General features: G+C 40.2%; 1 protein-coding gene across 2 annotated transcripts in view; it reads left to right on the forward strand.

Annotated features, from left to right (window-relative positions):
- DNAJC5 (DnaJ heat shock protein family (Hsp40) member C5) overlaps positions 1-25,231 on the forward strand; it is a 65,586-nt gene that overhangs the window by 36,724 nt on the left and 3,631 nt on the right. For both annotated transcript variants that reach the window (XR_013347746.1, XM_077831858.1), the window contains exons 4-7: positions 15,987-16,104; positions 17,562-17,775; positions 20,113-20,284; positions 21,320-21,423. Coding sequence is in view for 1 of the 2 variants with exons in the window: in XM_077831858.1 (XP_077687984.1) it covers positions 15,998-16,104; positions 17,562-17,775; positions 20,113-20,284; positions 21,320-21,423 (597 nt within the window). In the remaining variant the exon portion in view is untranslated. The remainder of the gene's footprint in view (positions 1-15,986; positions 16,105-17,561; positions 17,776-20,112; positions 20,285-21,319; positions 21,424-25,231) is intronic.

The raw sequence follows: 25,231 nt of genomic DNA on the forward strand, positions 1-25,231 counted from the left end.
AGGTCTATTAAAATCATGACCAATGTGGAGAAAGTAAATAAGGAAGTGTTATTTACTCCTTCTCATAACACATGAACTAGGGGTCACCAAATGAAATTAATAGGTAGCAGGTTTAAAACAAACAAAAGGAAGTATTTTTTTCACACAACGCACCATCAGTCTGTGGAACTCTTTGCCAGAGGATGTTGTGAAGGCCAGGACTATAACAGGATTCAAAAAAGAACTAGATAAATTCCTGGAGGATAGGTCCATCAATGGCTATTAGCCAGGCTGGGCAGGGATGGTGTCCCTAGCCCAGGGGTGGGCAAACTATGGGCCGGATCTGACCTGCGAGCCGTGTTAAGTCGGCCCTCCAGCTCCCCCTGGCGTTCAGGGTCTGTGGCTTGCCCCACTCCAACTGGGGAGCAGGGTCAGGGGCCGCTCCATGCCGCTTCTGGAAGCAGCGCCATGACCCTGCTCTGACTCCTATGTGAAGAGGCAGCCAGGGGGCTCCGCTCTGCATGCTGCCCCTGCGCCAAGCGCTGCCTCCATAGCTCCCATTGGCTGGGAACTGCAGCCAATGGGAGCTGCAGGGGAAGCACCTGTGGACAGGGCAGCGCAGAGAGCCATCTGGCTGCAGCTCTATGTAGGAGCCGGAGTGGGGACATGGCGGCTGCTGCTTCCAGGAGCTGCTTGAAGTAAGCGCTGCCCGGAGCCTGCACACATGAGCCTCTCCCCGTGCACCAACCCCCTGCCCTGATTCCCCTTCTGCCCTCCGATCCCCTCAGTCCCAGCCCACAGCACCCTTCTGCACCCCAAACGCCTCATCTGCAGCCCCATCCCACAGCCTTTAATCCCAGCTAGAGCCCTCATCCCTTCCCACTGCACCTTACTCCCCCACCTCAGCCCGGAGCCCCCTCCCACACCCTGAACTCCTAATTTCTGGCCCCACCCTGGAGCTCGCACCCCCAGCCAGAGTCCTCACCCCCTCCTGCACCCCAACCCCAATTTTGTGAGCATTCATGGCCCTCCATATAATTTCTATTCCCAGATGTGGCCCTTGGGCGAAAAAGTTTGCCCACCCCTGCCCTAGCCTCTGTTTGCCAGAAGCTGGGAATGGGCTACAAGTGATGGATCACTTATTGATTAACTGTTTTGTTCATTCCCTCTGAGGCACCTGGAATTGGTCACTGTTGGAAGACAGGATACTGGGCTAGATGGACCTTGGGTCTGATCCAGTATGGCCGTTCTTATGTTTAACAAGACGTTCCCTGTACTCTACAAGATAGCTTACCCAAGTCCTTTTCCCCAGTGTTTTCAATCAGTATGGCTGAAATCCCTTCTCATAAGAGCAAACCTGCTGGTGGCTTGTCCTCACAGATTGAAGAAATACCAGGGTATCTGTCTGCATACCCAAATATACTAGAACAAGCCTTTGATGTTCACTTGTAAATAAGGCTCCCTCAACTTGTTTACCTCTTCAGAAGGAAATTAACAGGAAGTCTCTGCCAGCTTTCATTAGCATTTGACTTAGTATGCTAGTAGACTACAGTTGTATGACATACAATACACAATGGTCCACCACACCCTGTCTGGAGAAGTTTGTCTCAAGAGATGCTACCTTTGAGTGACTTGCTTTTAACCGCAGACCTAAAGAACACATTTTTTAATATGTATATCTAACTCCTCATATATTTTCCGTACATACATCTTGCAATGATTATGATGACCAGTGTGACGTAGGCTTTCAGAAGAGATTTTACATGACCCCTTTTGGTGAACGCATGGATTCTCTGTGTATCCCTGTCCTACTAGTTGTCCTCAAGAGGTGCTTGGATCACAACCACCCTGTCCTCCCAAAAAAACCTCATGTGATTTCTATCCCAAATTCCAAATGTCAGAATTAGAGTTAAACCTAAAAAAGCCCTGACTTAAAAAACCTGTATTCAGTGATCAGTTGTCTGCCAACCATCATCTTATCTGAGCTTTTTGATTATATTGCATGGATGGCCAGGCAGCTCAAATTTTCAGTGTCCGGCTCTCAGTCTGCTAACAAATGAAAAGTCATCGATCAGGCATACAGATCACAGGATCTCGAACTTCGGCTACTTCCTTTGAGGAACCATTTGAATTCCCCTGGTGTTATATGTAAATATTACACAGGGAAGGGCATAGTATTGATTTTACATAATGACATGTTCCAAATTTTCCTTCAATTCTGTATCCATTTTAAAATGTTGTTTGTTTTTCATTGCACATCTGAAACACAATGTTACAGTATCTAGGAAGAAAAGGAGTACTTGTGGCACCTTAGAGACTAACCAATTTATTTGAGCATAAGCTTTCGTGAACTACAGCTCACTTCATCGGATGCATTCAGTGGAAAATACGGTAGGGAGATTTATATACATAGAGAACATGAAACAATGGGTGTTACCGTACCCACTGTAACAAGAGTGATCACTTAAGGTGAGCTATTACCAGCAGGAGAGTGGGGGTGGGGGTGTGACATTTTGTAGTGATGATCAAGGTGGGCCATTTCCAGCAGTTGACAAGAACATCTGAGGAACAGTGGAAGGTGGAAGGGGGGAATAAACATGGGGAAATAGTTTTACTTTGTGTAATTATCCATCCACTCCCAGTCTCTATTCAAGCTTAAGTTAGTTTTATCCAGTTTGCAAATTAATTCCAATTCAGCAGTCTCTCCCTGGAGTCTGTTTTTGAAGTTTTTTTGTTGAAGAATTGCCACTTTTAGGTCTGTAATCGAGTGATCAAAGAGATTGAAGTGTTCTCCGACTGGTTTTTGAATGTTATAATTCTTGACGTCTGATTTGTGTCCATTTATTCTTTTATGTAGAGACTGTCCAGTTTGGCCAGTATACATGGCAGAGGGGCATTACTGGCACATGATGGCATATATCGCATTGGTAGATGTGCAGGTGAGCGAGCCTCTGATAGTGTGGCTGATGTGATTAGGCCCGAGGATGGTGTCCCCTGAATAGATATGTGGACACAGTTGGCAATGGGCTTTGTTGCAAGGATAGGTTCCTGGATTAGTGGTTCTGGTGTGTGGTTGCTGGTGAGTATTTGCTTCAGGTTGGGGGGCTGTCTGTAAGCAAGGACTGGCCTGTCTCCGAAGATCTGTGAGAGTGATGGGTCATCCTTCAGGATAGGTTGTAGATCCTTGATGATGCGCTGGAGAGGTTTTAGTTGGGGGCTGAAGGTGACGGCTAGTGGCGTTCTGTTACTTTCTTTGTTGGGCCTGTCCTGTAGTAGGTGACTTCTGGGTACTCTTCTGGCTCTGTCAATCTGTTTCTTCACTTCAGCATTTGGGTATTGTAGTTGTAAGAATGCTTGATAGAGATCTTGTAGGTGTTTGTCTCTGTCTGAGGGGTTGGAGCAAATGCGGTTGCATCGTAGAGCTTAGCTGTAGACAATGGATCGTGTGGTGTGGTCTGGATGAAAGCTGGAGGCATGTAGGTAGGAGTAGCAGTCAGTAGGTTTCGGGTATAGGGTGGTGTTTATGTGACCATCGCTTATTAGCACCATAGTGTCCAGGAAGTGGACCACTTGTGTGGACTGGTCCAAGTTGAGGTTGATGGTTGGATGGAAATTGTTGAAATCATGGTAGAATTCCTAAAGGGCTTCTTTTCCATGGGTCCGGATGATGAAGATGTCATCAGTGTAGCGCAAGGAGAGTAGGGGCATTAGGGGATGAGAGCTGAGGAAGCGTTCGTTTGTTTGGGTGGCAACTAGGCTGTTCAGAAATACAGCTGAAATCTCAAGTTTAACTTTTGAGGTAAGGAGGGCTGTCATCTTATAGGTATGGTTTCCCCTTTTTGACCTGAATGGCTAGTCAAAGTTTGGGGCCCTTGGGATTTTCCAGTCGCGAGTAGAAATTATAACAATCAGGTATTTCTTTGATGCAGTTTTGCTTGGTTACAAATAGCTGCTTCTTTGAATTCAGGAGGAACCAAGAACAAAAGGAGCAGTTTCTTAGCTTACAGCTCCAAGCCTCTTTGTGTGTGTATTTATGTATGTATGTATGAGAGAGGGGGGGAAAAAAAGACACAACACATATGCACCCACACACTCCTTACCCAAAACAGTGAAAGTACTCTGCTCATTCAGTCCAAACTCCTGGGCAGGTTCACAATCTCTTTTGTCTTAGGTGAGGGCTTTTGATTAACTCATCCTGACAGTTATGTTAATTTGTGATTCAAGCAATCATCGGTACTTCCCAGCATAACAATGTCGTCACTGTTTTGAACAATTCTATCCTGACTACTTATGAATTCTCTGCTGTTTAATTCTGATTGCTTCAGCAGCCTGTGAGAGTGAAATTGTAGTAGCAAGTGAATTTTTAGTTGGATTACATATGGTATATGAACTGGACATGAAAACAGATTTATGTTTCTGAAAGCCTGGCCAATGAGACATTATATGAAGAATCCAACGCATGGTACAAAGAAGATTTGTAAGGTATTCAGCCTTTGTTTGACTGTCAGTTTCTGCAAAAGCAACCAAGACATCTTATCTTTTTGGAATCCTAGGTAGTGTTGGAGAACTTTTTTTGATTGATTTTCATAAAGAATAAAAAATACAAAAAGGTAAATTACTTACAACCTGTATATATTTCTAGATATTGCATGCGTCACAGGATTGCCAATAGAATTATGAAATTACAACACTTTACAACTTGTCAAAACTGCAAAAACCATCGTAAACCTGGAACCCTGATGCACATTCTAAGGGACTGTCCATCAGTCAGGCAGCTGTGGAAAGAGGTGGACATGAGAACTCTTTAAATTACTTCTGCTGTGTAACAGATTTACTGTGGTAATAACATGGCCAGGTTTTAGCACAGCACTAAAAGAATTCATACTAAGGACCACTTACATTAGAAACATAGAATCATAGAACTGGAAGGGACTTTGAGAGGTCATCTAATCCAGTCCCCTGCACTCATGGCAGGACTAAGTGGTATTTAGAGTCCATCGCTGACAGGTGTTTGTCTAACTTGCTCTTTAAAATCATCAATGATGAGATTCCACAACCTCCCTAGGCAGTTTATTCCAGTGCTTCACTACCCTTACAGGAAGTTTTTCCTAATGTCCAACTTAAACCACCTTTGCTTAAGCCTGTTGTTTCTTGTCCTACCTCAAAGGTTATCGAGAACATTTTTTCTCCCTCCTCCTTGTGACATCCTTTTATGTACTTGAAAACTGTTATCACGTCTCTTCCTCCCCCCAACCGCCTTTTTTCTCTTCTCCAGACTAAACAAACAGTTTTTTCAATCTTCCCTCATAGAAGATGGCTTGCTTACAACACTCCTGCTAATACATCTCAGAATGTTGTTCTCTTTTTTTGCAACAGTGTTACACTGTTGACTCATATTTAGCTTGTGATTCACTGTGGCCCCCAGATCCCTTTGTGCAGTACTCCTTCCTAGGCAGTCATTTCCCATTTTGTATGTGTGCAACTGATTGTTTCTCCATTAGTGGAGTATTTTGCATTTTATCCTTATTGAATTTCATCCTATTTACTTCAGACCATTTCTCCAGTTTGTCCAGATCATTTTGAATTTTAATCCTGTTCTCCAAAATACTTGCAACTCACCCAGTTTGGTATTGTCCGCAAACCTGCTGAGTGTACTCTCTATGCCATTATCTAAATCACTGATGATTTAGATAATCATTCTGCAGTAATCCAGAATCTGTGAAGGAAAGGTTTGATTTGCATTGGTATGGTAGTTGTTGAAGACGTTCATATATACACAACTTTAATACATACTTGCTGTCTGAATCTGATTCACTTTTGGCTGAGCAACTTACTCTCATGCATGCTATAGGAGAGACTCTGATACAAATAAAGCATTGCCAGGTTATTGGACTTCAAAGATGGTGATCAAAGGTACCAAGATTTGGTATGCAAAGGGTAGAACTCAGTTTGATAGTGCGGACTCCAAGTCTAGAGTTGGATATATTAAAGGTATTGAGATGGATGATTAACTGTGTTAATGAGATTGCGCCTTTCAGGATTTGACTGTGGTGTAAACGTGTAACTGGCCTTTTGATTTATGTGGGAATTGTAAAAGTAGAACTATTATAAGTGCAAAAATTTACCTTGCAGCAACAGTAGAGCTGTTTCTGGTAGTCTGGATTCTAAACCAGATGTACTAACTTTGTCAATTGCTTGGTTGGCGCTTTAGGGAATTAATTCTAACAGCACTGATTTGTTAGTGCTTTAAATTTTAAAAATTTAAATACAATGAGAAACTTGATTTGCTTAGTTTTCTCCTCAGTACCTGCTATATTGTGTGGGTCTTTTAGGGAATGGGAATGGGCTTTCACAAAAAAGAACAGACGGTCTGCTGGCCATTTGCTTTAAAAAAAGAATATTTGAGTCCCTGTAGGGATCTAACTAACCATCAAGGCATCAGTGAGGAATTGAAATGGCTGTTTATCTAAATTTATATCTGACATAAAACATTTAAAAATACCTAATTAACATAAAGAATTTTTAATGAACAAATCCCCAACCAAAATGTGTTTAGCACAGCAAAAAATACATAGGCACACTTTTCAGTAGAGGTGATTAACGGATGATAATGTTCTTGGTACTTGGTGTGCAGATGGTTAAAAGTGATGGTGTTTAATCCAGGGGATTACCTGTCTTCATAACCTTCTGAGCGAAACCTCTTCAGGGAATCCTGTCTGATTAGAATATGTAGCAGATGGCGGGTGAGTGTGTGGGTATGCCACACTTTTTTTAAAGGTACCCAGCATCTCTTAATATTGTTAATCAGAATACTTGAAAGGGCAGATTCTGTAGAATAGACAGTATCCTGGTGCATTCAGTTTTACAGTGTATTGTAACCTATACTTGGGTCTTCAGCCTTTAAAAAGTAAAACTCTTGCTGTGATGCCTGCAAAAATCTTTGACCACCATTAGGCTGCAAATAAAAAGTTCAAACTGCAGGAAACCGCTTGACTTAACTTATTTTTATACTGATGTGTATTGATTATGATTTCAGTTATACTTGTCTCTGTTTAATTGAAGTTTATAAAGTTTCTGTGTTTCACCAGTCTCATCTTCTTAATTAACTCCAAGTAGCCATCTGAATAAAGAACCTGTTACTTGTAACTAGTAAGTAATTTTGTAATTACAGTAATCAGGTTACACTTTATCGCTGACTTTATTAATACCTCATTTATAGGCCTGCATGTTAATTGCATTTCAATTTTGAAAAATAAATTCAAATAGCAGTCATTCGTTCCAGGCTCTGAACTTTGTTAATTTTCAGATGCTTTAATCATTTTCAACGCCAAACTTTTAAAGATGATAAATTATCATTCTACTTCTACACCAATATTTTTCTTTATTCTTGAGGCAAGGCTATAAATGAACACGCATAGGCTGGATTCAGATTTGTTTCAACTTTATTAACTCTATCTCCTTGCCTGATGACAGTCATAGTGGGGTTTGTTTTGTTTTGTTTTAAAGTGCCACATGTATTCATCATCTTTAGATTGTCAGTAACGGCAAAAACCTACTTGATAGACAGTTCCTTCAAGAGCTAAATTAGTGTTTAAAATTTTAATAGGCCAAACCTTCCTGAGACACTCGGATATAAATCCCACAGATCTCTGGGGGAAAGTTTGTAAAATAGGTATTGAAACAGTGAGAGGTAGTAAAGAAGCTTCACTTAAGGTGAAAGTGCTCACTGATGATTACACTACAGAAGTAACTAGACATAAGGGGAACTTGTAGGACAGGTGCAAGGAGAAGGTGTTTGTCCTTAGGTGAAAAGGGCAGGAGAATCCCTTACGGTCAATGGGGTACTGGTCAGTGTGATTAGCTAGCTACCAGATTGATAGATTCAGGACCAGCAGGCTGATCTTGGCAGTAGGACCATTCTTAGGATATGTCTACATTGCAATTGGTGTGACTGCAGTTTGTGTAGGCATATCTGCGCTAGCTTTCACCTAGCGAATGTGGCTAAAAATAGCAAGAAGATGCAGCAGCATGAGTGAGGAACGTGAGTACATACGGGGGGGAGGGGCGTGTGTCAAGTGGGCTTATATAGCCTCTGCCATGGCTGCATCTTCACTGCTATTTTTAGCTTCACTAGCTAGATTAAAGCTGACCTGGGTATACCTAAATGAGCTGCAATTATATCTCCGGTTGCAGTGTGCTGGGGGGACAGGGTAGGCTACAGCCAGGTTGGCTAGTGCCTACAGATGGGGAGCAGCTGCACCAAAGGTCTGTGATATGTTTGAGCATGCCATATAGCATACTCTTCCTGAAAATTTTTCCTACCTTTCACTCAGCTTAAGATAATGCCCAAATACATAAATCTGCTGTACTTTATGCTCAAGCATTTAATAATTTTCCTCACACATTTGAGACCTTTGATGATTTACCACTACCCTTTTTCAGAAAATTAAGGGTTCTCTCCTTCCCTGCACCCACATTTCACTCTTCTGTGTGTTTATCTCTTGCATCCCAGTTTCTTAAACAAAATATTTTAGGAATGGATGTGTTTTACTCATTAAATATTGTCTATCAAGGAAGCTAGAAATCAATACATTTGTTAATTTCTTAAAGCTGCTAATAATTAGAGTAAAGGAAATTAAAAATCACGTTTGCTGGTTTAGCAGAGAGGATCAACACAGAGAAATTGCCCTGAAAATAGTGTAATGAGGTGTAGGGCAAGTTTGAAAGACCAAATGGACACCAGTAGTTAACCCTTGACACTGACATAACCAGGCAGGGTCTAAAACCCCAAATGGCTTGTGGTCATTGACTGATAGATTGGTTCAGATTACATATGTGCTTTAATTATGCTTGTGAATGGCATTTGAATTCTTACTGGAAAAGTAGTTAGATAAGGAAGGATGTAACTAATACTGGAATTGGATTAAATTTTCACATAAATCTTATCAGTTTGTAAATAATAATCTATCAAACTGTCAACAAAATATATAGCATTGTTTATTTTGTATATTTTTCATCTTTCAGAAAACTATAAGGGATGCTTATTGTAGAACAGCGAGATTCTTAACATGATCTGTGTTTTTTTTCCCATAATCTTTCCCTTTGATTTTTCATAAAAATAGCATATGTAGATATCAAAGTGCAAAACTGTAACATATTTTTAACATCTAACTTTTTGTTTTCTCATGTGAAGCGTTTGTCTGAATAACACTTAAAAGAATTCCAATGTTATCTTCAGTTAATTCAAAGGGACTGCCAAAAAAGTACCCAGGAAACAATGAAGTAAATAACTTCTTTAAAACTTATTGGTGACTTACAACAAATAACATCTTGAAAACATTAAGTCTTTGATCCTGTTCTCAGGCTTCCTGTCGCAGTGATGTTGTGGGAGGTCTTTTCTTGAGAGGTCTCCTCAGTTGTGTAGAGAAATACTCATTCTTATTTCAGTTTCTCTGGACCCAGCATCTGTGGCAGGGGAACAGCTAAATTACCATAGTGAGAACCTAAAGGATATTTAAAGAATTAAGAAGAGAGGGAGAATGGCATTTATATCTATTTTTGGCAGAGTCCATGCTGCAGTCAGGTAGCGTTGAAATTGCCTGTCAAGAAATCAGGGAGAGTTCTTCTGTCCCTGCCAGTCAGTCAATTATTCCCATGCTTCAGCATACCTATATATTTGTAGCAGTAGATCTAGTGTTTTGTGACGCAAATTAGCAAGAGTTACTGCTAAGCGACACAAGGCTGGCTGTATTTGTACTGCCTGATCAGTACAATGGTAGCTAGTATTTGGTGTCTGGTGAATACCCAAAAAGTGGCTTATTTACATTCCTAATATACACTTGTAAAGTAATAATATGACTTCGTCCTTCTGTCTTTGTTCAACAGTATGGAATTTCAGATTTGCTGTACACAACAGTTTATAGGAGGGACTCTAATGCAGTTGTTTCAGATTTACGATTGGAGCTGTGCTGCCATTTCCCCATCGATACTCATGCATGACTCTTGTTAATCTCAATAGTAGTTATGTATGCAGCAAGGGGAGAACCCTAAATATTTTAGCATTTGCTGTGTGTGAGGCTTTTTTGTTTGCTGTGCCATGATATCTAGCCCAAGAAGGAAGCAGACCATAATTTTTGGCTTCAAAGTACTTCTTTGGGGTCGCTGAGTTTGGAGAGGGAAAAGTTTTTAAATTTTTGCCTGTGGAGGAAGTATTTCAAAATTAAAATGTCTGCTCTGTTCACACCATTTTTAAAATTCTTTTATGTCTTCAGTCTCTTTCCAATGTGAAATGTCTAGATCAGAAGTAAATCTTTACTACCAGCATATCATGTACATTTTCCTACTAATGCATACAGGAGACACATTGAAAGTGGACATTTCTGTTTCTTCATCTGTAACTCATAATTGTAATCATGGAGCGGAAAAGAAGTTGTATTAAAGTAGACTATCAGAAATTTGTAAACTAGATTAGTGAGGCTGAAATAAGAACTCAATGAGTGTTCAGAAGCAGCTTTTTAGAGACCTTTTGATCAAGACTAAATGCCTCAACAGTCTTTAAGAAACATATCTAAAACATTAATGACCACTGATACTAATTAAACCAGGGATGGGCAGATTACATCCCGCGGGCCGAATGCAGCCCATGAGCCGTTTTAAGTCTGCCTGCAAGCTCCCACTGGGGAGCAGGGTCTGAGGCTTTTCCCTGCTCTGGCTCTCCAGCTGGGTCGGTGGCCGCACCACACGGCTCCTGGAAACCGTGGCATGGCCCCGCTCCGGGGCACAGGGTCAGGGGCCGCACCATGCGGCTCCCAGAAGCAGCCGCATGGCCCCACTCCAGCGCTCTAGCAGGATCAAGGGCTGCTCCACGTGTAGGAGCCGGAGAAGGGATAGGCCACTGCTTCCGGGAGCCGCTTGAGGTAAGCGCTGCTCAGAACCTGCGCCTCTGAGTGTCTCCCCACGCCCCAACCCCCTACCCCATCTCTGATCCCCCTCCCGCTGTCCAAACTCCTCAATCCCAGCACAGAGCACTCTCTTGCACCCCAAACCTCTCATCCCCAGCCCCACCTCCGAGCCCGCACCCACCCCCCCGCACCCCAACCCCAATTTTGTAAGCATTCATGGCCCGCCATACAATTTCTATTCCCTGATGTGGCCCTCAAGCCAAAAAGTTTGCCCACTCCTGAATTAAACAGCGAAACTGAAATTTAATTGTGGTTATCTTAACTAGCTATTACAGTACCCTGCGTCTGTCCACCTGAGCTATCCCCCTGAAACTATCCACCTGAGCATTGGGCTCCTTTCTCACAGCTACTTAAAACCAGGATGATGGTTCATTGTCCATTATTTTTGTTCTCCTCATATCTTAACTTTTGATGGTTTGTATGCAGAGAAAGGAATTTGCAGAATTCTTGTGCTTTTGTTTTAATTCTGCTGTCTCAAGTGTTTGTGTTCTCTCTGTTGGACGCTTCAGCTGAGAGACACAATGCTCTGGAGTGGAATAGAACATGATTTGAGGGTACTAAGAGATCCTCTGCTGCGGTGGCAGGCTTGATGATTTTGCCTCTGGGACGGAAATCCATCCAGTCCTTTCTGTGGAATTGACCATGAAAACCAAGTGATGAAAGCTGCAACCTTTCAAAGGGTATTTGTTTTAGATTGTCTTCTATGAGCTGAAATTACTCCTTTCACTGTAGAAGGTAAAGGGTTTAACTAGAAGAGGGTGTGAGGCTTTAAATACTCATTTCAAAGGTCTATTTAATCTGGTGTGGGTTAGTTGTAACTAGATAATCCAAAAATAAGTCTCCTTTCTATGCTCATCCTTGTTCCAGGGCTGCAGCTAAAAGATGGCAAATGCTCATCTCCTAATGTTAAGGTCATGACGTATTTGTCAATGGTTTGCCACAGGGTAGAATTCCATTGGGGTTTTTCATATTTGTATGTGTACTGAGAGGTTAATTCAAGTTCAAATATTTTTATTCAACTAGAAGATATATTACATGGTTTGGCCCTTTAATGTAAACCCTTAAAGGGGAGACTGCCTCCTACCTAAATGGTCAGGCAGTCTCTCTTCTTTCTCTCCTCCCCACTCCTTTCCAAAATCCTTCAAAGGAAATAGTAAAAAAACAAAAAAACTCAACCGCAACTGTATCATGGCCTGTTAATGTACATGAAGTATTCGGGGGCAAGGGGGTGTGAAGTGGGGGGAACCTCAGTTGGACTAATTTCTATTTCTTTACTTAAATGAGTCATCTGGTGGTTAGTGGTATCCTCGGGTTGCAAAGAGCTTAGTCAGTTGGAACTGCAGCACCTCTGTTTATCTCATTTCTGTATCAGCCTCTGATCACCTGACTTCTCCCATGCAACTTTCCCAATCTGAAATAGCATTAGCAATACCACTTGAGGAAGGGCAGTCTCTTTCCCAGTGAGTAGCTCCAATGCTATTACTAAAAATTTACGAAGCGCATGAAATAAGTGAATGTTAATTTTTTTCCAAGGGAGGTAAGAGATGGGAAGACGGTAATATTTAAAACTAGCATTTGCATATTCAGTGTAATAATTGAAAGAAGATATTTACTGTTTATCCATTGCAGGTTTATATAAGTGTGACATGCATTGTAAGTACTAGCAAACAACTCCTTCTCTATTTTCTTAAGTGGATTGGCTGAGCAGATAGGATAGGACCAGGGCAGTGGCGTTTTCACCTGGAGGTCTTTGACTCAATAATCAGAGCCCTAGGTCACCTATCACTCAACCTCTTTGCTTCCATATTCAACATGAAGATTTCCCATTTCTTCTCTTGGTGAAGGGACCGCTAACCCCATAGCCACATATATGCGTTCTTGTCCATGGCCAGAAGGATTGCTGTATACTTTCCCCTGTTTGCAGTACTCTTCGAGGCAATTCAAAGGAGAAAGGAAAGGGCAGAGTAATTCGAGTGGCCTCTCATTGGTAAATAAGCCCCTCACTGGTTTTCAGATGTAATTGAGATGGCATCTTAATATCTGCTACTTTTCCCACTCAGGAAGGATCTTCAGTTGCAGGCAGCTAAAACAAGGATAGTCCGAGGATCTCAGAAGAGCATTTTAGCTTCCAGGAAAGGATTGAAAAATAGGACATATTTGAGGACTTGGTCTAGATTTAAGACCTGGTGTGAAGATTTCATGTAGAACTCACCAAGAAAAAAGGCAAATCATGTATTGGAATTTCTGCAGAGAGAAATTGCATTGGGCTTAAACCTCAAACAAAAATTTCAATGGCTGTAATTTCCAGCATTTTACTGACAAATGCAAGATGGTGTCCCACCAGGACATTGGAAGGCTTTTTGGAGCAGACTCTTTGGCCTCTAAATTTAGTGTTAAATACCCTAAATAAACCACTTGAACCTCTGTCCCAAATATCTGTTTCCACAAAAAATGTTTTTTCCAGTTGCCACTGCTTCAGCAAGAAGAGTTTCAGAACTAGAAGCTTTATCAGCTGAACCACAGTACTGCACTTTTCAGGAGGACAAAGTTGTTTTAAGAACTAATGCCGTTTTCATTCCCACAGTAAATTTGGTATTCCATAGGCGCAGGTCCTTTCATCTTTCTGTCAGCATCCAAGTCACCCTATTAAAAATTATGGCATACACTGGTTGTCAGGAGACCACTGCAGATCTAAATTGAATGCACTAGCCTTTTCAGAATACTACTGTTGCTTTTTGTTTTATACTATTCATCAGTGAATTGATACCTTGGCTGCTTTCTTATATCCCCAGTGACTAAAATGGTGCATAGCAGAAGCTTACAAGGCCAGAAGCCTTCCTGCTCCCGCAAATGTCCATGCTTATTCTCTCAGTAATGGCTACTTCCGGGGCTGAAAGGTCATATGCATCCTACAAAGAGGGGAAACAGTCACTTGGTTGTCGGTACCCCTCTTTACAAAGTTTTACAAGCTGGATGTGCAAGCCTCGTGTGGCTTTCGATCAAGTGGTTCTGCATGCCATGGTACCACAATGACCAGATGGGAGGGAGTCTTACTCAATTGCATATTCTTAATTATACTATACGATCCTTGGCTATTTGCTGATATTGGATGTACCACCTCTATGGGATCTGTAGACCTCCCTTGTACAGAAGAGTAGGAAAATGTATTTTAACTTACTGAAAGTTTCTTTTGTTCTAGTGGGAAGTTCTGCAGACTTGTCTTGCCCGTGACAAGCATTTTTCATTTCCAGGAGGCTAATTTCCTTTTGCTCTCAGTTGCCATGCGTTAGGCCAGAATTAATACTTGTTCTGCTGTAAGAAATCTTAATATTAAGTTTCTGGTGTTTCAATAAGCTGCTAATCCTTTGAGAATTTAATACATGAGCAACAGCTGTAAAAGCATCTTGAACTGATGGAGCCTGCAAGGGGATAGCCACTCCCATCTTGTCCTGATGGATCTGATTCTGCAATAGGAAACCACTGTAAGAGGTCTGTGGACTTCCCCATTAGAGGAAAGGAAAATTTTGGAGTTGTTCTATTTGCCAGTGAAGTAAGCAGTCATAAGTCAATACATGAATGGAGCAGATCCTTTGGATAGAATGTACCCTATTTTAGATAGTCACTTTTTTCTAATGGTAATTGTATATCTAAGCATTTGAAATTCCTAATCCAATAGTAAGCAGATTTGAAATGGTCGATGTCGTAAAGTAGTTATGCTGCGTTCAGATTTGAATAACGTAACTGTTTAAACAAAAGGTCTCTCTTGAACTTTGCACTCCAACTTTTTTTTTCCCAAAATCTGTTACGGTATTTTGATTATGATTAATTAAACATCTGACTTTAGAATTTAGTTTTAAAAGTCAGAAGAAACCTTCAGTACAATACTTCTCAGTTAAATACTATGTTTGTGGTGAACTGGATGGCTGAGAGAGCTGGTAATGAGGTACAGAACCTTTTGTTTCTAGATCACCTATTGAATACAGCCCAGATTTGGTAGTGGTGGAAAATTACTGTCTAATGGCTGTTTGCTAACCTGAGCAAAAGTGGTGTTGATTTTTTGGCTAAACCACTATCACAACTGCAAGCCTTGTTGGTGATCTCAGTGGAGAGGCCAGGGATTTAGTGAGCAGGGAAGAGATTGAATTGCTCTCAGCCATATATATACTATAGTTAGTGAGAGAGAGAGAGAGAGAGTGTGTGTATGTGTGTGTAATCAGGGTGAGGATTGACATACGTTGTTGGAATGATGTGGTGAAGCTTACACTATACCGTGCATGCTGTGGGTGACCAGAGGAATTCCTCTGTTCAAGCTGTCTGACACCTTTCCTGAGTCTTTAAAGTTCATTTAACCAAGACAAGTAATTTATTATTTGTATTGTCAGCACCTAGGAACCCTAGTCGTGGACCATGACTCCATTATGCTAGGAACTGAACAAACCCAGAACAAAAAGATGGTCTCAGCACACAAGCAGCCTAATTGTTGTCAAGTTTTTTTGTAGGCATTGTGGAAAAGGAGAGTGTTTAAGGAGAGATTTGGAGGAAGATAATGAGGTAGTTTTATGAACGTTTAATTTATGCACATCAGCTGTTTACCTCAACTCGTTTCATGGTTCTGTAGCATCTGACTTTTCCATTTCATTACCTGCATTATAAATGAATATGTTTAAGTAGAGTCTGAGTCTATGTTCTATCATAATTTTATGTTGAGCCCCAGCTTCTAATTTTTCCCAGTTCCAGAAGTGTGTAGTGGTTTTGATTTGCCTAGATTTATCCTGATAGTTTGTTGTTTTCCCCTGACAATGCAAAGCTGGAAGATCTAAGAAAGCAAGGTAAATAGCTTTGTTTGGAACTTTTAGCATCTCTTCAAAGCCCACTTATAATTTTTTTAAAGGAAAGATAAAAGTTCATATAAAAACTCTAGTGGAGTTGGCGGTTGATCATTGAACAAAGTCAGAGGTCTGGACTTTGTTTGGTTATAAGTATCTTTGTTTTAGATGGGATTTTCAATAGCTTTGCCCTAATGCATGGGGGGTTTCTTCCACTCAGGTTAGTTCAACATGGCAGACCAGAGGCAACGTTCGCTGTCTACCTCCGGAGAATCATTGTACCATGTCCTAGGACTGGATAAGAATGCCACTTCCGATGATATAAAAAAGTCATACAGGTAAAGGTTCAAATGTCTGGTCCCTGACACTTCACAGAGCATGTTTACTAACTGTTTCAGATAGTCCGAATGTCACGTTCAGTGTGTTATGTAGTCTGTGCTTATATTTATCAATACTCATATTACTTATTATATTACTAAATATAAGTATTATATTTACACAATACTTGTGTCAGCAATGTATTTCAGTATCAGTAAAAATCAGTTAACATTTTTTCACATTAAACTTTAAATACTAATTTTTTAAAATCCAGATTTGACTTTTAACCTTAAAAAACAAAAAAAACCTGAAACTGCTTTGCATTGTCCAATTTTTTTAATCTTATTTTTTTGGGGAGAAAAAAATCACAATACTGTTCTTGTGTTTAATTGCTACTGGTAAATATTGTGCTACAGTTCAGTATGGTTATAGTTAACAAATGGCAGTGGTTTGAACATTACACTAGGGGTCAGTAGTAATCTTGGCTTGTGAATGCTCTTGAGAGAAAATAGTTTTCCTTTTATTTTTGTCCCTTTTTTCTCACGAAAGCTTATGCTCAAATAAATTTGTTAGTCTCTAAAGTGCCACAAGTCCTCCTTTTCTTTTTGTAGTGTAGTTTGGTGGCATTACCCTAATTTTGTACCACAGAATTACAATGGCCCAAATAAAGTATGGACGATTGGTTTCTCTTTTCATGTCTATTAATAGGTTATTTTACCAGTTTTTCTTCAGAGATTCTTTTTATTCTCTTCTGAGTGTCTGAACTTTCAAATTTAAACAGAACCCAAAGATCAAAAGAACCTTTTGTTCCTGAATTCAGTGACTTCAACAGGCTATATACACTTCCAGATCCATTGAAGCCATGTTGCTGAAAACTTAATGGAGTCTATAATTTTCTGATATCTGGTAACTGTGAAAGTTAATTCCACCACAAGCACATCTTGAATTGAACAATAGGCTGTTTCTGCACAGTGATTTGAGCACTGATCCCAAATAATTGTCAGTTCTATTTTTAGTTTGCTAGACGTTGCAGGTTAGATGTGGCAGCATTCTCAGATGTGGCCTTCAGAACCCTGTCTTAGATTTGTTGCGCATTCTATTCTGTTATGTATGCCCCCCTTCATTTGGAGCATTGCTACTGAGAACTTAACAGTACAAATTGCTAGATCAGATGAGCAGAAAAGAAAGCTTCCTCTGTCTTTGTACTGAAGTCTCAATCTGAAATTCATCCTGTGAGCTCCACTAGGCTAGTGGTATAGACCATGTAGAAAGATTACAATTTTGTTACCATCTAAAGGAGACTCAGTGGGGCAATGGAAAGGTAGAAGTGAAGTAAATCATAATTCTGTAAATACTCTTGCCTGAGACTGGAGAGCCTGTCAGATTTGATGGGAGGAAAGATGGACAGGTCAATCTACCTCTTGGAGTAGGATGAATTGCAAAAAAGCACCTGAGAATTTTTTCCCCCACTCCACAGGAAACTTGCATTGAAATATCATCCTGATAAGAACCCAGATAATCCAGAGGCTGCAGATAAATTTAAAGAGATCAACAATGCACATGCAATATTGACTGATGCCACAAAACGAAACATATATGATAAGTATGGCTCCTTGGGCCTGTACGTAGCAGAGCAGTTTGGAGAGGAGAATGTGAACACATACTTCGTCCTATCCAGCTGGTGGGCAAAGGTAAATGAAATAAAGATTTTTTTTGCATTTATTCTGAACAGATGCTTAGCCATTCAATGGGTACTGTACCAATATTGGTAATTGGATATTCGTGGTATTTTATTTCATTTATTTGATATATCTGGCACCTATCCAGAACTTTAGACAGATCCCAACATTTAAAACACCATTAGAAAATCTGTTTTTATGCAATACTTTTTATCCATCAATTTTCCAGTTACAAATTCCCAATTAATAGACTCTCCCACAAAGAACTGCACACCATAGCTAGTCATTTAATAGAATCCCACCGCAGTCACCCTCCAGTTTCCTTTGCCTGTAAACCCTCAACCTCCCTAAGTGATTAAGAGAAAATAAAATAAGCAGTGTGCCCAGGAAGATTAACATATCTGAGCTCTCGTAGACCATGGAGAATGCCCTTCCATTTGTGTTGAGGTCTCTAGTTTAGGCATCTGCATTGATCTTAACTGTGACAACGTGGTCAAGGAAAGAGAGGGGGTCCTTTAAGCAACCAGGTTCCGAAACATTTTAAGGTTTAATAGACTAAAACAGGCACTTAGATAACTGCCCAGAAATGTATTGTTCATCAGTATCTGTCTGCGTATTGGTGGTGTGCACTTCCTGAGTGCTGCTCAACTGCTAGGCGACAGCATTCTGCACTATCTTGATCTTCCACAGCGTCTCAGTGTGCTACTGCAGATAGGCCTATCACAGTAATCTGTCTTAAGTGACACAGGCACAAATAACAGTAGCCAGTTCTGCATCATAGTGAGATGCAGATGGAAGCGATGTTTGGTTGTGGGTGGTGTTTTTTTTGTTTATTTTTTTGTTTTTGTTTTTTTAAGCAACAGCTGCTACTAGATTTTACAAAAACATCCCTGGACCTAATAAATTCCAAGATTGCAAACTTGAGCCACAAATCAGAAACACACTCCCTTAAACAGGCAAGCTCACTAAGTATTCCCATCTTCTCCCTCAACACCCACCATTTCTTCAGCCAGTTTGCTCTAATCCACTTTTCAATTTCATAGACAATGGATTATTTATTTATTCTGCTGCACCCAGCCAGTTCTGAAGTGATGGAAACAGAGCTGAATATTGTTGTAGTCAGTAACACTGTAGCTCGTGTCCTCCTGAACTCTTAATAGTCTCATATGCACATTGAAGAGGAGATGTAATAAATCTTATGTGGAGAGTTTCTGGCAATAAACATTGCCAGTTCCCAAGAATCATTGTGTTTTACTTGATTCATGTTTATATTGCTGCGCTCAGATGCATGCAAACCCTGAAATGCAATTGTGAGATTTTTACTACTCAGGAATTTAGAACATTTAAAAGAAAATATGAGATATGAGTTATATATAATCTATAAATCATTCTCTTTTTTTGGAGGGCAGATGATAATGTTTGTCATATGCAAATATATCATGATTAATTATATTTCTTAGGAGCCACTTGATTCTTAGTAGGAATCTGAACTGTTCTAGCTCACTGTGCTTTCGTACAGTGACATTACTTACCATTCTACGTGGTTGATTAAGATTGTTTTCCAATCTTGATGATTCAGGCATTGGGTATGTTTTCCTGCATAGATGCCAGCACCTTCATCTCCTGACTCCTTTGGGGTGAGAAAATAGTTGTATCACTGATGGATCGGTGACTGGATAATTGGCTGAAATAAAAGAACCCTCTCGGTTAGCAAGGCAAAAAGAGTTGCATTTTACCATCAGTGGGTGCCACTATGAACACCACAGGCACCTGGAGAGGGGCAAGACAAGACGAACTCCTGTTAGTATTTCATGAGTGGTTCTTAGCCTTATCTACACTTTAGGATGCAGCTGAAACAGTAGCTCAGTATACCCCAATTTCAGGAATTTTTTTTTCAGGATGCAGTATTCTGCTGTGAATAATGTACGAGTCTTATCTTTAAGTAGTGTTGCTTTGTCCCTTTGTATCCTGACCCTAGGCCCTCTTTTGGGAGAGGGTGGAGAGGAGAAGATTCCTTTAATTTGCTTTGCCTCTAGAGTGCTTCTCCTCGGGTTCCTCTTCCTGTGTATCCAGTCCTTCTCAGCAGCCCAGTGTTCACACTGGACTAGAATGTTAATGACTATTTTCTTAATTAGGAAATAAAATACTGCATATTCGTATTTGTTTGATTCTGTTCCAGTGACGAGCCTTATGTCCAAAGCAGCTGGATCTCTGTTTATATAATTAACCCATTTAAACTGACCTCTTCTGTAGTTAGAGCTCTAGGTTAGGTAACAGGAGCTATCCACTTTGTTAGAAGATGCAGCTTATGTGTTGTGTACATTCTTTCTGTTCCTCTCCTTTCTGCAGGCCCTGTTTGTGTTCTGTGGGCTCATCACAGGCTGCTACTGCTGTTGCTGTCTGTGTTGCTGCTGTAACTGTTGCTGTGGAAAGTGTAAACCTAAACCTCCTGAAGGCAGCGAGCAGGAATACTATGTCTCTCCAGAGGACTTGGAGGCACAGTTACAGTCGGACGAAAGGGGTAAGTTTCATTAACAGCAGGTGAGGAATAGGTCATTGGAGATGGGGTAGCTGAAGTAATAAACCAGCCAGATTCTTGTGCTTACGTGTAGTGGCCCTTTACATGGAAAGCACATTAAGTTAAATGTCACAGCAGCTGTGCAAACCGCCTCAGGCATGTGGGAAGAAGGATTCTTCCCCATATAATAAGCATGTCCAATATGATCGATCAACACAGAATCTGAGCTTTCATTTTAAAATTGTTTATATCAGTGCAAACCTTGCGTTCTGTTCATGTTTTTTACTGATGCCTCAGCTGCTGGGCTGTGTACTGCTTTCTTCTTGAATTATGGACAGAGTGAGCAAATGAAGGAGCAGCTTTAACATCCTCTGTTGAATTGCTGAGGCTCCTAGCTCCTCTAGACTCTGACTACCATGGAGCTACTACCATGGATGATCTACTTCACTCCACCTTTTCTGCTGCTTTGCAGCCTCCTCTCCTCACTAGCCTTAGACTCTTCTCCTACCCAATTCCCACCGATATCAGCTCTAGGCCCAGAGAGGGGAACAGAAAGTACCTGGTAGCTTATCTTCCAGGGATGGGCCAGAGACCCTAGCAGCTGTTAATGAGTGAAAATATTATCTTTCAGTCTTTAGCTGATCAGTGCATGGAGCTATGTAAACTTATTTCTTTGAGGCAAGAAAATGATTTTGAGTTAAAAGGAAATAGGCTGAGTTGGGTATTATGATTTAGCTCACTTAGTCTGGAGTTAATGCTTTTAAGAGGGAAATCAGTAATGGCTGCTCTATGCACGCATGGCTCTTGATAGGTAAATTAAAACACCATTACTTCAAATAAAGTACCTAGCATGCAGGTGTTCTCATTTGATTTGAACTCCAACTGAAAATAATGAATTAAGATAGTGCTTCAGAAGAGAGGGTGTGGAAGTGTACTGTTGATACTGTTGCTGAGAAGTGTGATTGCCTGCTGCTTGCCAAAAATTAATGGAAACTATTTTCCCCAGTGCAATAAAACATTGCTTTCACTTCTTTTTAGAGGCCACAGACACACCTATTGTGATACAACCAGCATCAGCCTCAGAGACGACCCAGCTCACAACCGACTCTCACCCCAGCTACCACACTGATGGATTTAACTAAGTTAAGGAAACACTGATTTAGAATGGATGAATAAATACATGGCCAACTCAACACTAGAATCATGAACATTAGAAATAGTGAATGGGGAGAAAAAAAAGTTTTGCCACAGTAAGAAGGCAGCCTCCAACCTGCTGAGAATATTTTGTAATCCCTTCAGCCTTTTGTCACCTTCAATGTCGTATCTTGATGATACATGAAGTGCTGTAGCATGCAGTATTTAAAGCAGTTTAGCTATGGTCTTATTTGTTTGTTTTTTCCTTTTTTATAGCATGTATGGAGTTATGTTAAATGTCTGTTTGTGTTATGTATTGAGGAGTTTTCACAATAAGAGTATGATGGAGACATTCTGCATTTTAAGCAGTGATACCAGCCTAAAACAAGATCTTTTTAAAAGTGAGTAAAATCAGTCACAAGCTGCTCTGCTTCCATACAGTTGAACTGTGAAGACCATAGAGCTCATCATTTTTATGAGTGCCACAAAGATCTTAAGATCTTTGTTTTTAGCCCTTCCTGTCTCTCCCTGCACCTCTGTCTAAGCAAGTTTACAGTGCAAAGAACTGAAAAAACACCAACGTGATAGGGCAGGAATTCTTTAACGCCGGTTTTCAGCCTAAATAAAACTGCCCTGGGCATGCTTCCCTTATTTATGATTTTTACTCTTCAGACATTAAATTGATGGACAGCTCATTATGCATAATGGGAATTCTCTGATAGTATAGGCTCAAAATGTAGGTTGTGACAAAAACCAAATGTTAGAATTATTTTTAGGGACTTTTTTATTTCAAGCTGAAGCTGTTTGTCTGAGTTTAAGCATTCCCCTGCAGTATTTATTGCAGCCTCTTGTTAGTGCATGAGAATCTTAAAGTGAAACTGATTAGTCCATTTTCATTATCCAAGTGAAGGAAACACAAAGTAAACAAATAGCAGCAATGGTGGAAGGCAAATTAGATTTTTAAAATGCTCTTTTAATAATCTAAAATGCTATTAGTAAGACCGTTAGGAACACTTTTTTAAAAAAATGCTTTTAAGCTGACCATGTCCCTTTAACTTTGTCATGAACAACTTTTTGGAATATGTAAATGGCTATTTAAGAACAAAACACCTCACTTTGTGTTTATCTCAAATAATAGTTTGCACACAGTATTCTGTTTAGATTTGTTTGTTTACACGTTTTATTTTTCTTCACATAAATTATTGTGGAAACTATTAAACAGTTTCCTGTGCTATCTTGAAATCAAATCATGTCTGAATAATGTTTAAAACTGTAGTTTAATTTGTGAATTTTAGGTTTGCTCAGCTGTCACAGAAGCATTTACTTTGCAGCTGATATATTTTGATTTTAACAGATTTCTCTTTAGAAAATGTTGAATAAGGATTTAGGGGAACAACTAGTAAACTTGTACACAGGGAGCTTTTGGTAGTTAGTTATGCCTCTTCTGCTTTGATCTTTTATGTCTATATCACTTCTCCTCTCTTCCCTTTGCATCTGTTTCTTCACATCACATGCCCCCACCACACACTTTTTCAGGCCCTACAAAGTGACTGACATCCTTCCAGCCAACATTCCCTTTGGGACTCTTCCATTCTGCTCTTTCACAAGGCAGAGGGGTCACTTTGGAGAAAGTGCTTAGCACTGCTCAAGTCTCCCTGCCAGCCTAAAGAAGAAGAGCCCAGGAACTGAACTAAGGTCTCTTGCCATAGCAGGGAAAGCACTACAATTGGACTAACCTTGCATAGTTTCTTTGTTATTGAAGGCTGTAGCTTGTGCCTTGTCAAGATGTGCAGAAATGTCCATGTGAATATCCTTCACTATAACCTTGCACATAGTGAAAGATTAATTAAAACCTCTGGCTTGAAATCCTGCCAAACATATTAGCCAAAAAAGATTTCAACTCTCCATGCTGAATCAGGTTGTTCTAAAAGCAGACTTTTCCCCCCTAATAACTGCTGGTTCATGAACACAATTGCATGCATGTAAGTCTGATGCAAGCAAAAGTGTGCTTTTGACTATGTTGGTTCCTGGTGTGGTATCAAAAGGGAATCTGTCACACTACTTAACTAAAGAGATTTTAGATACCATAGACATTTATGAGCCATTTCCCCCTGTAGCATTTGAGTAAAGTTGGTAATCCTACAAACTTGAAGTTACTTGGACACTATTACCAGCATATCTTGGGCTACCAGTGATTTACTGCTCTGCTCTTTGTTTTAGTACTTAGTATCAGGAAAAGGCCTGTGTTGCTGTTTCAAGAGATCAGTCACAAACTGATCTTAGATCCTTGCTTAAGTAAAGACTTTATTTAACCGCTTTGGATGGGGAATAAATTAAGTTTCCAGCTCAAAACTAGGGTCACAGTGGCCTTGTATAGACTCTACCTAAACCTGTACTTAGTGTTATGTTCCACTCTGGAGTACATTAGGATATATATGCAAACTTAATTCCCTAGAAGCTTACTGGCCAAAGCTGCTTTTGTGGTCTGAACATCTCAGTGAATGCTACTGGGTAGACGTTAACTGTACATTTATCTGCATAGCTGACAAAAGGGGCTGGTAAAATGAGGGAGAGACTCTTTCCGCATATATTAATTACACTCCAGAATATTCTTCCTTCCTCTGGTCTAGAACAACTGATGCAAAACATCAGTTCATTTGAATTGTCACTTTATTGTGAAGAAGTTGTGACTCCTTGTATCAGGGATCCAAGTTAATTTTGATCTTTAGTTAGTTTTGAAATTGCAGATGCTATTTCTTAGTTTCCGTAACACTTCATTTGCATCAGTAAAGTCATCAGGATGTTTCCATGTGCAATGTGAGAATTAAATGCAGGACGAGGCTTCTTAACTCTAGCTTCAAACTCCACTGAAGTCACTTGCTGCATTCTTTGTAAACAATGTCACAGTGTAGGAGCCCTGTGTACTTTTAAATACGAACTAACCTTAAAACTGAAATTGAGGAAGATCAGAAAATTGAAGTTAAAGATGACACCTCAGTTCATGTTCTGCACTGTATGGAAAAAGAGCCATGAAAGGGTACATTTAAAAGTGCACCACAATGGTGTTAGGGGAGGAAAAAAACCCAAGATTCAGACTAGTAACACATTTATATATACTTGATTATCCACTACATAAGTCCATAATTTCCTCCTTTCTAATTACCTAGCAAGACCCAAATTCAGAAAGTGGTAGTTTCCTTTCAACAGTTGATGTGTCCACATCCATCTACAGTAAATTAGCAGACCATGCATCATTGTATGTGGTTATGTTGTAAGGGAAACACCAGAACTCTGATCTCAGGACATAATGCACTCCCTCCCTTACTTTTTAACATCTTAAATCTTTTCAACGTAAGATTTGTTGCAGGAGTGTCATCCCTTTTTTTCCTGACTGCTCAGTTTTTATATGCAACATGTGGTTATTTTAAATGTAGTTTGTTATTTCAGAAAAGGATGTTAAACTGCATTATGTATCCAGAAGACTTGAAAGTTATCCATTCTCCTTTTCATCTTTGTTTTTTATTTAAAAAAGGGCCCTGCCAATAAATAACTTGCCACATTTATTTTTAATTGACATATACATTATACATAAACACCACAAGTCTAAAACTACTGCTTGCACTTTTATAATTGCAAAATGGCCAAACTTTGTACACACACCCAGTGAGTACAAAATGTAAATAGTGGTTCCTTAGCTAAAATCTTACATGCTAAGCAGCAGCAAGCATTTCCAAACTTGATGGGATGCCTGCATTGTACTTACCAGAATTGGAATAGCAGCTTCACTTGAAGGCTAGAACAGGCACCAAAGCCTGG

Source organism: Eretmochelys imbricata, chromosome 13, assembly GCF_965152235.1.
Source record: "Eretmochelys imbricata isolate rEreImb1 chromosome 13, rEreImb1.hap1, whole genome shotgun sequence".
NCBI lineage: Eukaryota > Metazoa > Chordata > Testudines > Cheloniidae > Eretmochelys > Eretmochelys imbricata.